The sequence below is a fragment of the Hemicordylus capensis genome, chromosome 1 (genome assembly GCF_027244095.1).
Source record: "Hemicordylus capensis ecotype Gifberg chromosome 1, rHemCap1.1.pri, whole genome shotgun sequence".
NCBI classification, from domain to species: Eukaryota; Metazoa; Chordata; class Lepidosauria; order Squamata; family Cordylidae; genus Hemicordylus; species Hemicordylus capensis.
Genome location: NC_069657.1, coordinates 417,010,525 through 417,027,180, shown reverse-complemented (window position 1 = coordinate 417,027,180; position 16,656 = coordinate 417,010,525). Strand labels below are relative to the sequence as shown.

Genomic DNA, 16,656 nt, shown 5'->3' with positions numbered 1-16,656 from the left:
GGGGTGGTTCTGAAAAAGGACAGTGGGGAGTATCGCCTAATACATCACCTTTCCTTCCCTGTGAGTGGATCAGTGAATGATGCCATACCCAACCAGCTGTGCTCTATGCAGTACACACCATTTGAAGCCACAGTGAAGATGCTCCATGCCTAGGGAAGGGGTGCATTGATGGGAAAATGTGGCATCAAGTCTGCCTTCCGGCTCCAGCTGCTAAATCCAGGCAACTTTGACCTCCTGGGATTCACCTTCAATGGGGCTTACTACATGGAAAGGGGTGGACACCCATGGGGTGTTCCATCTCTTGTTCCGCCTTTAAGTGTTTCAGCTCCTTTCTAGAATGGGCGGTACGGGACAGGTTGGGCTTAACTTCAGTAGTCCATTACTTGATGACTTCCTCTTTGCTGGCTTGGGCTCCTCCTCAAGCTGTGAACACCTTATGGGCACATTCCAAGGTCTAGCTGGAGCTAGGCATCCCATTCGCAGCAGGAAAGACTGAGGGGCTGACCACGAGCTTAGTGTTCTTTGGAATTGAAACAGACACAGTTGCCCAATGCTGCCGGTCGACAAGGTCCTAGCTGTGGCTGGGATGGCTGCTGTAGGCCAAAAAGGTGACTTTGAAGGAGATGCAATGCATAATGGGGTACCTGAACTTTGTGTGCAGGGTAGTGGCGCCAAGACGGGTTTTCCTCAGGAGACTGTGTGATGATACCAAGCGGCTTAAAGCTCCCCATCACCAGATTAGGAACTTCAATGTCATTTTACTCTGGTGCTCAAAGTTCTTGCTGGAGGCTGAGCGACAAGTCCACTCAGATGCAGCAGGCAGGCAGAGATTCGGACTGTTTTTCTGGGGGAGGTGGTGTGCAGCCAGATGGCCTGCGAAGTGGGACATGAGGGGTTTCACATGAGATCTGACGTTCCTGGAGTTCTTCCCAATTGTAGTAGTGGTGCACATTTGGTCCAGGGAGTTTGCAGATCAGACAGTACATTTCTGGTGCGATAACATAGAGACAGTGCATGTGATCAACTCTGAGACTTCCAGGAGTCCCTGGGTGATGCACCTAGTGCAGTGTTTCATGCCACAATGTTTGTGGCACAACATTCAGTTTGGTGCATGGCATGTATCTGGGTTGGATAACGGCATTGTGGATGCGCTTTCTCAGATGCAGGAGGAGTGTTTTCGGACCCTTGCACCAACAGCCAGGGAACTCCCCGAAGTCTTTCAAGCCCACCTATGGAACCTTGGAGGCTAAAGGTCGAGGAGGCCATTCACTTATCCTTAGTCTCTAGCACAAGAGAGTGGTACTCTATGGCAGTACATGAGTTTTGCATGTTCAGGGCGGCATCTGGATTGGGTGATTTATGGCCTCTCCCGGTGGACCACATACTATGTTATTGCATCCACCTGGGCAGATGGGGCTTGGCATCTAGGTCCATTGGTGGCAGGCTACGGATGTCCCTCCCATGTCCGGACCCACTTTAATGGCATCTATATTTCCAACTTTGAAGTCCAGCTGCTTAAGGCCTCCACCCTGGTGGCCTTCTTCAGGCTTTGTGGATCAGCGAGCTGGTCACCGCTTCCAAGTTTGACATGACTGCACGGGTCCTGCGACGCAAGGACATGCACCTAGACGGGGACAGGGTAGAGCTGCACTTGCAGAAAGCAGAAACTGACCAACGAGGCAGGAGCGCCACGATCACCCTTGCAAAGTGGTCCACCACAGGCTTGTGCCCAATGCAGGCATTGCTCACTACCTGAAAGTACGAGGAGAGCTTACTATTTTGCCATGAGGACACATCCCCCCTTACCCATTTTCAGTTTTGGTCCATGGTGAAGGAAGCATTGCGGAGGGTGGGCCTTAACCCATCGGAATATGGCACTCACTCCTTCAGAATTGGGGCTGCTTTTTCAGCAGCAGCAGCAGCAGGGCTGTCTGAGGGTTGTATTCCATAGTGTCCATCCGCTTGCTGCTGCTACATAACCCATTGCAGCAGTAAAGTGGGGGGGGGCTTCCCAAATGGAGGTGCTAACCCACTTTTTCCCCCAGTCATCGGCTTCCTTCCCCTCTTCTTGTACTCATCTACGGTCACAGCTATGTATTTTGGGCCAGTTGGAGAGCTTGGCAGACCAACGTGGATACCCAGTTGGGCTTTGCTGGGGATATGGGGATTGACTCGCTGGGGTGTCAAGGAATGCTGTGGAACCTTTTCCTACCACTGCTGGATGAGTATACCATCACATGTGGGCCACACGTGCTAGTCATTCACCTGGGGGGCAATGACATTGGTTTGCTGCAGGGCAAGGCCTTGATACTATAGGCAATCAAAGATTTGTGTGGCTTGGCTACGCAGTGGCCGGACTTGTTGTTGGTTTGGTCCAACCTGCTTCCACCGCTGTCTTGGAGGGGCCAGGGCCCCCCACTGTGCTTTAACAGGCACATAAATAGGCACGCAAGAAAGTGAACAGGGAGATTGGTAGAGCGGTCCTTGGGCAGAAGGGTGATCCTGTACCCTTGAGCAGAAGGGTGATCCCGTATCCTAGCAGTTGGGTTCAACCTGCTTCTACAGCTGTCTTGGAGGGGCCAGGCCCCCCACTGTGCTTTAACAGGAGCACAACAGGCCCCACTTTTGTGGCAGGAGAGTGCAGGTGTTGGGTAGGTTGATTGATTAATGGTGTTCAGCCGGAGGGTCATTTGGGGTAAGGGGGAGCCAAGGAACAGAACATCAAGGTTTTGTTTTGTTTTTTGCAGCCCAGAGGATTGGGAATGGCCCCCACTCAGGGGGGGGGGTGGCACCTCATTGCAAGTCTTATTCTGCTGTACATTAATAAAGTGACCATATTTTACTCCAGCTAAGCATGTCCTGCCTGTCTTCACTGGAGTCTGGGGTGTGTGGCCTGTGTGTTCCTCTCATATCCTATCATCTCAGTCCAATGCATACACAACTTGGATTGGGTAGAGAGTAAGGGCTGGATGGGGGTAAAGGCAACATATATATTCCTTCTAATGGCTACCTGCTCCACCTGTGTTGCACACATACATAGGGAAAGGAACAATGAACAGAGCTTAATTGAGCCTCTGTGCCTACCTTATAAGTATATTTGCAACCAAGTTTTGCACACACAGATTCACAGATATTCTTGCAAAATGCCCATCATTTTGTCAGGCAGGGTGTGTGTAGGAAGAGGGCTTACATATAACAAAATTCCCTGGGGTTTGCAGTGTATGTGTCCTGCACAGAGCACATTACACTTCCCTGTCAATTAAAGCTGAGCCAATGAGCATCAGGGTGAAGGGCAAGTTTTGTGTCCTGAGAGAAGGACTTTACTCATTCTTACAGAAGTGAATCGTAACCATTTTACTCATATGAGAAAAACCAAAAGGGTGCACTTGGAGACATAACTGGGATGCAGTTTACTGCCATCCACCCTATCTTAGATTCTATTGCTTGGTCACATGAGAGTGTGACAGAATGCTGGGAACTGATTTTTACACACATACGTATGTGATTTCCCTGCACCATATTGGCAAAAGGGCTGTGCACAAGTTCACCGTCTCTTTCTCTTTCATAAATTAAAGCCTTATTTTCCATAGCAAGTGTGGTATGTCAAGCATATTTTTTCTTAATTCATCATTTTAACCACTGCTTGGACATCTTGCCATTTAGCTAAGACAGGAGTTTTGAATTATTACATCTATAAAGTTATGGAATTTGAAGAGATCACTGCTGTTGAAACATCATAATTAAAATAAAAGGAGACTCCATGGATAGGTAGCCCATAATTAATCCTGTGGGTGATTATGTGATCCAAATTTATTATAGAAGACAAGGGGATCGAATGCCAAAACGTAGCCTCTTTCCATAGGCAGGAAGATACTGTGGCCAACTAGCCTCTCATCAAAACTTGATTAATAAAAAGCAATTTTATTCCTGGAGACAATATCAATTAAAATGACTGTCTCAATGGGAGAATCACTGCCAACCCTTATTATAAAGGTTGACCTTTGAATGTAAAAGGGAGAAATGCAGTATTTCACAATGATACATTGAATGCATAACTGAAGAATCATTCATGAAAAAAAGTAAACTCTAAAGGAAAATAAAACTAAACTAAAAAATAGAACAAACCTGCCAGGAGCATTTCCTGGGGGATACATGGAGTTATTTGGCAGGTAGGAAACTGTAGCAACATTGTCTGTCCCTTCACAACATTTCCCAATTGCACTCTCTGATCCATTTCTCTCAAGCCTTATTTTTATGGCTTGACGCTCCCCTGCAATTTTTAGCCTCTGAAAGCCACTCTGAGCCAGGACACAGAGGCGTCATCTTCACTTCTGTAAAGGCACTCATAAGACTGCTTAATTATGGCAGCATTTCTAAGAAACAAAATTTCTCCCTCTACCACACTGCAACATTCTGTCAACCACAATCCCTTTACAAAACTACCATCACACCCTATTTCTCCAGTTACTTTAGCACCTCCTTCTCCATAGTTAGCCTTTCACCATTCCCTTCTGCAGACACTGAGCCCTCCTCCAACTAACATCTCCCTTCCCTTACCCTCAAAAGCAGGTTCACAAGATCATCTTGGGGAAATGGGAGTTGGGAAATAGAAGCAAGTAAGCTGTTCATAATACTTCATTCTCATTCAGAGTTTTTGGACATGGAAGAAGCAGCAGGTTGGTTTAACGATACATTGGCTTACATGTCCCGCAGTGCAAGAAACGTCCGGACCGTGGCAGGGCTCTAATACAAGGCGACCATGCTGTGCAAGAGGGAAGTACCAGAACTACAGACTTCCTGCTCAATCACATGCCACATGCTACTTCCAATGGGAATAATGGTAGTTCCAGTTCTGCCGCTGACACAGCACTGTCGTCAGTAGGTTAGAACCCTGCAACAGTGTGGGTGCTTCTGCAATACCTGTGTTATGTTGTGGGACATGTAAGCCTTCTTTCTGTATCCACATCCGCACTGTAGTTCCAACCACCACCTCGGCCAGTGATGGAAAAACGCAGGTACAGAAATGCATGCTTAAGAACATAAGAACTTGAGAACAGCCCTGCTGGATCAGGCCCAAGGCCCATCAAGTCCAGCATCCTGTTTCACACAGTGGCCCACCAGATGCCACTGGAAGCCTAAAAGCAGGAATTGAAGGCATGCCTTCTCTCCTGCTGTTACTCCCCTGCAACTGGTTGGAAAATGCTTCTGCTCTATATTGTTATTTGACATGTAATAAAATGGAAACCTGCATAACAAGAAGTGGTACATGGAGTTTGGATGAGTGTTGAACTCATGCATCTACCTGCAGGGAAGTTGTAGAATTTCAAATTTCACATATTACAGCTTTTTGAAGACACTTGTGCATCTGTTTTTTGGGTTTGTTTTTAAAAAAATTCCTCTTGTATCAAAAATCTTCTGATTTTGTTCCGCCTTCCACACTGGTTGAGCAGCATGATCCACATATAGATGTAATATGACCTCATGTCATGACACTACTGACTTTTTGATAGCTCTCTCGACAATGTCATATTACCTTTTTTTATGCTCAGCAGACTGGGTATTACATTATTTTATAAGAACAAGATACTAAAAAGTACAGAAATATGTTCCATTTCAAATTTAAATTCTAAACATGTTAGAAGTTAAAATAATTCATGACACAATGTTACTGGGAGTACATGGAGAGAATATAAACTGCACATGAACTGTTCATAACCCTATTCACACATTCTGTTCAATGCATGTACAATCTGTATACATTGTATACATACAGAGATCTCTACACATGTACAGTTGTACACATGTACAGTTTTTCACATTATATTCAATGCAGATAAAGTAGTACATTTCCTATCTGCATCCTGCATTTGAGGATCTGTATTCAGGTTCAGTTTTAAAATGAATGCATGTACAATCATTCACACAAAAACATGTATATGGGTACATGAAATCTATAGAAACCTACAATTGATTTTCTGGATGGGGCTTATATGCTAATGATGCAAATACAGGGTGTGTGAGAGAACCATGTTTCCAGTATTTGTGTGCATCACTAAATAATGTCTGAAGATCTCCCACACAGGGAAATGCATGTGGTCCCAGTGTGGGTCCATAGCATGCATCGCCCACAAAAAGGATGTACAAGTCCATTTTTCAAAAGTTTCAGCTATATGCAAGTACAGTATGTGCCTTGGAATGCCATATCCAACAAGAATGGTCTTGCTGGATAAAGCCAAGGTCCAAAAATTGCCATTGGCAAGCCAGATTCCTTTGGAGTCCAATGATAGCCTGACAAGAGGTCTAATGCTGATGGCCATCTCTTATCGTTTATCCTTAGCATCTGGTACTCCAAGATAAACCTTCCCTCTCATTTATATTTCCAGAAACAACTGCTCATGTTTTACTGCATTGTGAATATTACAGAGACATAAGACGCCAACAAATTGCCCCACTTTTGATAAATTTTCCGGGTCGTGGAGAGGATTTCTATTTAAACTATTTGCTCACTAATCCTAATCCGGATGTTATTCATATCGTGGCCAAATATTGTTATATAATATGCCAAATGCGTATAAATGTAGTCTGATTTTATATTATCATCTTCTTATTGTTATTATCATTATTATTTTAATATTCTTGTATTGCTGGTCTACGACCGAAATAAAGTTTTACAAATATATTTCCTCTATAATAATATACAATTAACAAGTAACATTGTAATTAATTGTTAATCTTTATTTTTTTAATCTATTTTTAAAAATATATATATTTAAGTTTTATTTCAAGCAGACTGGAGAAAAATGGAAGATTTGTTTTCTGATTGTTTAAAAATAAGCATTTTGTTGTTTTCTTTTGTGGACTTTTTAATTGTTTCTCTTAAAAGCAGCCTGATACTGTTTTTAACAGGATCATGTCACTAACTGCCTGATCCTGTGCAGAGTTAGGCACAGGGTAAATGGGCTTAGCCATGTCTAATTCTGTACAGGAGCAGGTTGGAGAAGGTCACAAAAATGTATTTATGTAATAGTGAATATTCAAAGCTTTCAGTGAAACTTATTATCAAAACTGAGACAGTTTGAGACACTTTCCAATGAAATCAACTGTAGATTATAAGTCCAATTCACCTGCCTTCTTTCTGGGTTCTAAATCCTTCTAGGCAGTAGAGGGGGAAAAGTTTAATTTAAGATTTTAATCTTTTTCATATATTATAGCATTTCTATAATGGATTTTGTGCTTCTGAAAACTAAAAGATTGACAGCTCAGGATATTATAGATCTATTAACCATTGGTTCAATGGGCATCACTAGAAGACTTACTATTCCAGGCATGAATGCAATGTTTACCAGGTAAGTTTATACTGAATGTCTTTATAGCCTTTTGCCACCCAGTGGCTCTTCTGTAAAGTGTGAACATACAAATAATTAGGGGAAATTACTGTTACAACCACACACATCTATTCATTTGTATATTTTATCTCACTTTGAAGAATCTAAGTATGTAACAAATATCTAGATTTAAAAAATAAACCAGGTAATGAGCAATAAACCAATGTCCATTAAATTAAATTAATAGCAATTTTAGATACTGACCTAATAAGCATTTCTGTCTGAAATACATCCTTTCAGTAGTGAAAAGTTTGCAATCTACTCCACATACACAATTGTTCATATTTCACGGCATTATGGACTATTAATTTGATTACCACGTCAGAACCTGAACATGGGAGGTTCAGCCATTATGCAACCGATATGGGACAGATTTAGCTGATACAGAGGAAATGTATCATGCAGGAAATAAATGCATGGAAATGCCTGGAAAAATCAGGGCAACCACCTGCAAGTTATCACCATACTTGCTGATGAAGACCCATCAAAGGTTGGCTGGGTTTCTCAGTGCTGTTGGGGAGAATGGAGAGCTTCAAAACTAGCTGAATTTGTCAAGAAGCTAGCAAAGAAGAGAAAACAAAGAGACTCTTTCCCCTATTTTAAAGGCTCTGGCTACAACTGACTAACATCCCATTTCTCAAAACCACAGCAAATTGTAATAAATTGGAGATAGGGTATGGAAGGTTGCAGGTACACTTCTCTGACTGGCATTAAATTAAATTCTACAGTTTGGAATAAGTTGTAACTTTTTAATCTGATCAGAACACCATCTATTAATTATTTCAATAATTATTTAAAAATCAACCTTAGACAGGTCTAAACATTTTATTTGTTTGTTTGTTTGTTTGTTTGATTGATTTTTAGACCGCCCTTACAAAATAGCTCAGGGCGGTTCACAAACATCAAAGACCCTTTAAAACAATTTAAGAGCACTGGAAGGCCAGGCTGAATTTTAGTATATGAAGCAGAGAATCCAAATGGCACGTCCCCATTGTAGGGAAAATTATATAATAAACAAACTAAATAACTTTTTGTGCTTTAATGATACCCCAACAGCTGCTGCCTGGGGCAGGGAGGATCACCCTACTTAGTGGTAAGGTCAATCCCTGAGACCAATTCCTCCACCTAAATAACCAAAACCAAATAGGACAAAACAGACAACTGCAGTATCTTTTATTATAATATTCCCATATGTGTTATAAACATACACCAAAAATGCTTACCAGGAATGTCCCAAGCTACAAATATGGAATATGCATCTATTACTGTGACATTATATGGGGCTTGAATTTCCTCTGGTGTAGCTACTGGAGTTTGGATAACGTATTTGTCACTAGAATTGCTACCACCCCATGTGCTGGCTTCTAACTGGTAAACATATCTGAAAGAAAGAACATAAGAACTTAAGAATAGCACTGCTGGATCATGCCCAGGGCCCATCCAGTCCAGCATCCTGTTTTGCAGTGGCCCACCAATGTCTCTAAAAAGCCCACAGGCAAAAACTGAGGGTGTGAGGGCATGTCCTCTCTCCTGCTGTTACTCCCCTGCAACTGGTATTTAGAGGTATTTTGCCTCTGAGGCTGGAGGTGGCTTATAGCCCTCAGACTAGTAGCCACTGATAAACCTGTCCCTCATGAATTTATCTAAACCCCTCTTAAAGCCAGTCAGGTTGTTGGCTGTCCCCAAATCTTGTAGAAGAAAATTCCATAGGTTAATTATACATTGAGTGAAAAAGTACTTCCTTTTGTTGGTCCTAAATTTCTTGGCAGTCAGTTTCATGGGATGACCTCTGTTTCTAGTGTTATATGAGAGGGAAAAAATATTCTTTCTATCTTCAAAGAAAGAAAGACATTTTATATTTTCACTTTAAAAATTTCACTGGATTTGTGCAGATTAGGATATTAAAAAGCTTAATTATATTTTCCAAGAAAGCACAAGAACTCATGGACACAATACAGCTTTTATGTATGAGGAGCAAATAAAGAGCTATGAAGGATGTCCCCCTGCCCCGCAAAACTCTGCACAGTCCTGCATGACACATATAGGAATGGGGGGGGGCATCAAAAGACAGAGTGAAGGCTCTCACCAAGAGTCATGGACTTACGTGTAGGGATGTGCACCAATCAATTTTTTTAATTTGATTTGTGCCCAAAACAAATCACCCTGATTTGTTTTGTACCCTAATCTACCCCCTCCAAATCACCCCAGATTTGATTTGTATTTGCTTTGATTCGATTCAGATTCAGACCAATTTGGACCATTTAACAAGGTCCTAGGGGCACCAAATTTGGGTGGTGGGTAGGTCCCCATGGGTGCTACTTACCACCCAAATTCAAGGCAGTGGGACACTTGCTTGATATTTAATGATTTTTTTTAGTTTTTACTGATTTTGAACATTTCTGTCATAGGAAACAATGGGGATTTGAAGTTGTCATATTCTAACCCTAACATGGATCCCCAGCTTTCATTATTTAAAAAAAAAAAAGCTAAGCTCTAGCTCTTATGGAAGTGGAGTTATGGAGCAAAATGTGCAGTCATTTTTCAATTATTTTTTGGTGTATAATAACTTTTCCTCATAATGAATCCCTATGAGGATTTATTGCACACCTTCATTTCTTCTGTTCATTTTGACTATCATTGAACAGTGCCAACTGTCAACTGCCTTGTGTCAGCCACACCCTTACACACCCACACACCCACACTGGGGTACTCAGTTTATTTTTTAGGTATTTTTGAAGTGTTTAGATTCTTTGGTGTCTTCATTACATACCTTCATTTCTTCTGTTCATTTTGACCCCACTGCTTTGCAGCTGGGGGTGGGGAATTAGTGGCTTCCCATGTTCCAACTACCCCGCAACTCACAGGCCACTGGGTACTCAGTTTATATTTTAGGAATTTTTAAGGTGTTTGGACTCTTTGGTGTGTAATGAATCCCCATAGGGATTCATTATGAGGAAAGGTTATTAGACACCAAAGAGCCTAAACACTTGGAAAAAAAATACTTGAACATAAACTGAGTAGAACCCCACTGCCGTGCTGGTGGGAGTGGGGTGTAGTTGGCACATGGCAGTTGACAGTTGGCACTGTCAAAAAGACAGTCAAAATGAATAGAAGAGATGAAGGTGTGTAATGAATCCTCATAGGGATTCATTGAGGAAAGTTATTATACACCAAAGAATCCAAACACTTGAAAAATAGCGACCACACATTTTGCTCCATGACACCACTTCTACAAAGGCTAGAGCTTAGCTCGCCCCCCCCCTTTTTAAATGAAAGCTGGGAATCTGTGGGAATTAATAGGAGGGATCCAAATCTCGAATCAATTCGAATAGAATCAGGCGTGATTCGATTTGTACCCAAATCCAGCCAATGGACCACAGGGATGATTTGTTTTGTCTCCAAATCACCCAAATCAGCCAGATTCAGGTACAAATCAATTTGTACCCGAATCAATTTGCACACCCCTACTTACGTGACCATGCATAGAGAGCCACCACTTGTGCAACCATATAGGTGGCAGGATAGCAAAAGATCAGCAAAGATCCCTCAACTTGAGATGTTTTCCTAGCATAGCCTCTCCCTAGCAAAGGCTTTACCCTTTGCATCCTCTTCCCCTGTAAGCAGAAACCTGTATCCAGCCTGCTCAGGATACATGAGCAACTTACACCCTTGGACAACCTCTTCATGGACTGCTGAAGCCTTGGTAGGAGGAACAACAGATTTCCCATTGCTACACCACAGATATGTCTGACATGGCTATTGCATAGTGAAGAAGAGGTCTATTTGCCTTCAGCTCTTGAGGCTAGATTTAAGTGCAGTACCATTTTGTTCCTGGTCCTCAGGGTCCATCTGAATACTTAAGCTTATCAAACTACTCTGACATTTACCTGGTGTTTGGTTGCAGGCCCAAATCAGTGAAATTCAGGTTTTCTTTACCACCCTTGAAAATCTCTTCTCCATTACGAAGCAATCGATATTGAGAAATAATTCCATTTGGCTTCTCTGGTTCATCCCAATACAATTCCACCACTCTAGAGCCAACTATGATATGACGAGGCTGGGACCATACCCCTGTAACACATCAGCAGTAAATGTACCAATAAAGTCTTGGTACATTTGTTTAATTTTATAAACATTCTAGCATGGAAGTCTCTGAATTAATGCCCAAATGAATTTCAGCTTGATCAAAGGGCCCACTGAGACAGCAAAGAAACACAAAGAGTTGGCTGCAGGTCTTGGATCCGCTGATGTTAAGCCATGTCACAATGAACTGCACTGCTGACAGGAGCCAACATAGAAGAGTATTAGTCAGCAGGTTTATATCAAGGTAAACTGTCATCAAGACATTATTTATGCATAGCTTATACTCTGCTTTTTGACAGTCCCCGCAATATGACTTACAACAATAGTAAAAACAAACTTTTAAAAACAAACCATTCTGTGTCAGAAGTTTTGCAATCATTTGCAATATCGATTTCTGTGAAAATTAGGCCGCATTTCCTGATCTCAACTCACAGGGAAGGGAGTTACATAGGTGCTTCCCAGGGGTGTAGCTACAATTGAATGGAGTGGGGGTGGGGACAAATGTCCCTGGGCCCCTAAGAGAGGAGGGGCCCATCAGCTGGGTGACAGTTTGCTTTTTGCTCTCCCACTCCTGCCTTTCTGAAAAAGAAGTGGGGCCAGGGGCCAGTGTTCCCTCTAACAGGGATTCCCAGATGTTGTTGACTACAACTCCCATAATCCCCAGCCAAAGGGCATTGCAGCTGGGAATGCTGGGAGTTGTAGTCAACAACATCTGGGAATCCCGGTTAGGGGGAACACTTGCAGGGGCCCATCTTCTGTTCCAGGGCCCACTCCAACTTTGCTATGTCCCTGGTGCTCCCTCACCTATGCAACCTTATCAACATTCACATTTGTTATGTGGTACAAAAATTGACAGGACTGGGGAATGGAAGTGTAAACAGAGATGTACAGCATACAAAGTATGCTTGTATGCTCTTTGTATGCTGTTGCTGCTGTCGTTCTCTAGGACCAGGAGATAGGTTGTCTGGAAGGACTCTGAAAGTGCAACAGCACCAGCTTCTGCCCACACATGCCAAGAAAAACAACAATAATGGGCAGTGTCTGGTCTGAGTTAGCCATGACAAAATAGTGAAAATAATGAGAGTTAAGTTAGTCATGATTATGCTGTCTCATTAATTTCCAATGTTGCTTAGTCATGACTAACATAGCAGAAGCTAACAAACAGCAGCAACAACATCAACAACAACAACCCAATCAGATATCAATTATAGGAGAAAATTACTTGGCATTTTCTAAGATATGTCTACACTAACTTATTTTTATACAGTCTTGTCAATGAAAATAGTACGAGGAGCCGGCACAGTCCACACGTTCCTTTGTGCCCTCTCTGGTCACTATTGTTCCTCCACAGCTCTATTTCTTAGCTTCTTTACCTGAAAGTTAGGTGCCCTTTGTACCTGACAGCAGTGCATGAAAGCCACTTTTCTGTGGCTTCTTCCAGTGGGGCTGCTGTAACTTTTAAAGAGCACCACCCTGTGAGTGCTTTCCAGGCAACTGTCACCTACCTGAAATTGGAGGTAATGATTGGGTGGGAAGGATTCATGTAATTAGCCACTCCCATGATGTCCCAGCCACTCCCATGTGGTGCTGGGACATCATATGAGGCAGCCACAAAAAAATCTTTAGTATTGCACTACATAGGGCACCTTAGTATTTTTAAAAAGATGTTCTAATATTCAATAAACCAGTACGCCTCTCAAAGCAAATACGTCACAAAGGTCAACATCCCAGCCATTGTCCTGCTATTCCTCTTTGTCAGCACAATTTTATTTTTTTTAAACTGATTTTTCATTTTAAACAAATTATTTATTTATTTATTTATTTATATATAACATTTTTATGCCATCCAAAACTTACATCTCTGGGAGGTTTACAACAGTTCATATTAGGCATTGGACACCTCCTTAATTTATTCTATTAATTTTTTTGGAGTAGGCTGAGACTGATGTTTTTTATGTTTTACAACCCCCAGTGACCTCACACAATACTCTTCTTTTTTTGCACACCATATCAATTATATTAGTGTGTATATATGCACAGAAGGGCCAACAGTTTTAACTGCATATTTGGCATTATTATTTTTTGCTTTGTGAAACAATGTAGTAGCCTCATATTGGCTGCATATAGTCTGAAAACACTAACACAGAAAATATTGACAATTAGGGACTACATTTCCTATCAGTGCAAGACTACAAGCTCCATAAAAGTTAATACATTTCTTCTTACCTTGAGGAGCGGCTTGCAGTGTTCTTCCTGAACCTGCTTGACTGGAAACACATCCAGCAAATGTACATGCAGCAAGTATGAAACTGTAGTTTCTGTGTGGTTGAAGATCTAAAAATACAAATTAGGATGAAAGTGAAATCTTTAAATGTTCTGAAGGCTGGAATTCTACATGGAGCAGAAATGACTGTGAGAACACAGTCTCAGAGGGCATACATGTCCATATATGTGGACCACAAAACAGAGTACCAGCACTGATTACCTGTTAAATGGGGGGAGGGCACAGGAAATTGGCACTGGACTAATTGAAGTGCTCCCTTACTCTGACAGGTGATGATAAGCCTAACATGATAAATGCCCCAACCTGCCAATCACAGAAGCATGAAGAACCCTAATCACGTTTATGGCACTTGCCACAAACTCTCTGTAACTTTGAAGAGTGCAGATAGACACACCTGCAGTCATTCTATCTGACTATGACAGAGGGAGAGGTGAGAGAGCCAGATTCCCTCCTTCAGTTTAGGTGAGGCCAATTATTACATGACTCCTCCCCTCTAAGAGCTGTTCTCATCTGCAACCAGAGAGTCATCCTTGATCAGAAATGTCAGTGGGAGTTTTAGAATATTTATTACTTTTTACTAATATTGTAACTCACTTTGGGATCACAGGATGGGAAAGCAGGATAAAATACAGAAATAAATAATAAAAGGCTTTTAAACAAAAGCTGCTGTTTCCATATATACTGATAAAATCTGCCTTGGAATCTATTCCAAAACACAACCTCTTTTCCCAGTTACATTCAGTTTTACAAGACCTCTCTCATTTATTTCTCTATTTTACAATTACCTCCCATGTTCCCATCTTTATATTTATCTGTATTTCTCTACTACGAAACATTTCAAGACCCAGCAGCACCTTTGAAAATGGGTTTATAAATATGTAAATATGCATTATTTCTAATACATATGTCTGGAAAAGCAGAATCAAGGAGTGGAAAACAACATTCTTTTTGTGTGAGCATAGAAACTGCTACTAGACTTCTGTTCACATTTTGTATTTTTCTTCTAATCTTCCTTGTCCTTGTCAGTGATGGGTCCCGCTCTTTCTTATCTCTGCTTTCCTATCCTTTGCAAAATGTTTTCATTAAACTAGCATTGTAAGTACTTTAAGAAAAACAATGAAATTCTATGACAAGGAATTTAAAAAAACCACACAACTTCAGGTTGAATCCTTTGTCTAAAACCAGCCAGATGACAGCTTCTTTGCTTTGTTTTGTTTTTCCAAATGGTCATACATATAGAGTAGCAATACACAACAGGCCCCTTGGAAAGGAAAAACAATGAATGAACCACAAGCAAAGCCTCAAGTTGCTTCAAAATGAACAGGATATGAGGCTTTGAAAAATAAAGAGATGCGTCAGAGAGACAGCTCAGATGGTAACTTAATCATGAACTGGAAGAGAAGAAGAAAAAATCTTAGGGATACACAGCATAAAGGCAAGGGCGTTAAAATGGCAGTTGCAGGCTACGAAGCCATCCTAGGAAGGATGGAAGCCATATAGTCAACCACATTTCATGATGGGGAACTTTTATGTGGTAACAGAATACTTCAATCCCCCTAAACTAGGGAGTCATGCTCACTTTTAAAGGAAACGTTTGTAATAAAGCAAGATTAATTGACAAATATATATTACAGAGAGTAAACATGCTGCAGCACAGAAAATAAAGAGTTCTTATTGTATTAAGGGCACTGAGGAGAAAATAACTTTCTTCTTGTTTATGCAGCTGCAGCAGAAACCCCTGCTAACTGAGCTAAGAGGCACCCTTCAAAAGTGGTGATTCTCTTTATTTAGCATGGGGAGAGCAACTGGCCCTATCCAACCACAGCACAGCATCCCTCCAGTGGCTGTTGCTGGTGTCTATCTTATGTTACTTTTTAAAGTTTGTGAGCCTTTTGGGGACAGGGAGCCATATTCATTCATTCATTTCTATGTAAACTGCTTTGGGAACTTTTGTTGAAAAGCAGTATATAAATATTCATTGTATTCATCATTGTAGTCATGATGCTATAACAGACAGCACTTGCTGCACGTATGCAGCAAGTTCGTCTGTAAAAACACTAGGCCAGCTCAGACAATACTTTCCAACTGACCCTGTTCCCACATTACATGGTTCAGATGAGAGTGTGCCATGAGCGTACACGGTTCCCCCACAGCACACCATTCCTTACTTTTGTGAAGTTGCAATTCATCTAACAGCCCGGCCTCTACACATGTTCCATCTGCTATTATTTGGAGCACATGTAGAGGGTAGTTCAGATGAACCACTCACACACAGTTAAGGAACCGTGCTGCAGGGAAAAACATGTGCACTCATATCCTAATCATGTGTGAGTGATGTTGGCCAGAGTGTAGAGACTATCATTGAAACTATCCCTAGGTAATTTGGGGTATGGGAACTTCACCTGAGAAATTTATTTAGTTTTGTCTAAAGTCTTGGGGAAATGCTTGACTAAGAAGCAGAAGGTTGCCGGTTTGAATCCCTGCTGGTATGTTTCCCAGACTATGGGAAACACCTATATTGGGCAGCAGCAATATAGGAAGATGCTGAAAGGCACCATCTCATACTATGCGGGAGGAGGCAATGGTAAACCCCTCCTGTATTCTACCAAAGAAAACCACAGGGCTCTGTGGGTGCCAGGAGTCGAAATCGACTTGACAGCACACTTTACCTTTTACCTTTAAAGTCTTGTAACTCCTGTTGAAATTCCCTACCTGCTTTAGAATTTGACTCTAATTCTTTTTAAGGCAGAATTTGATGGCAACTTGAGAAGTGTGGAACAAGTCTGAGAAATTTCATAATTCTCATTGAAAGTCTTTCTACTTCCCTCAGAATTCCTCAGAAGCCAGTAAAAGAGGAATTTCTGTAGCTGAAATTTGGAGGCGAAATAACACTCATTTTTGTAT

The 16,656-nt window shown here is 41.6% G+C and overlaps 1 protein-coding gene across 1 annotated transcript in view; it reads right to left on the bottom strand.

Moving 5' to 3' along the window:
* Nucleotides 1–16,656, bottom strand: part of USH2A (usherin) — a 784,926-nt gene that overhangs the window by 136,957 nt on the left and 631,313 nt on the right. Inside the window, exons 55-57 of the mRNA XM_053283338.1 lie at nucleotides 13,695–13,802; nucleotides 11,273–11,456; nucleotides 8,609–8,766 (exon numbers count right to left, since the gene is read on the bottom strand). Coding sequence (XP_053139313.1) covers nucleotides 8,609–8,766; nucleotides 11,273–11,456; nucleotides 13,695–13,802 — 450 coding nt within the window. The remainder of the gene's footprint in view (nucleotides 1–8,608; nucleotides 8,767–11,272; nucleotides 11,457–13,694; nucleotides 13,803–16,656) is intronic.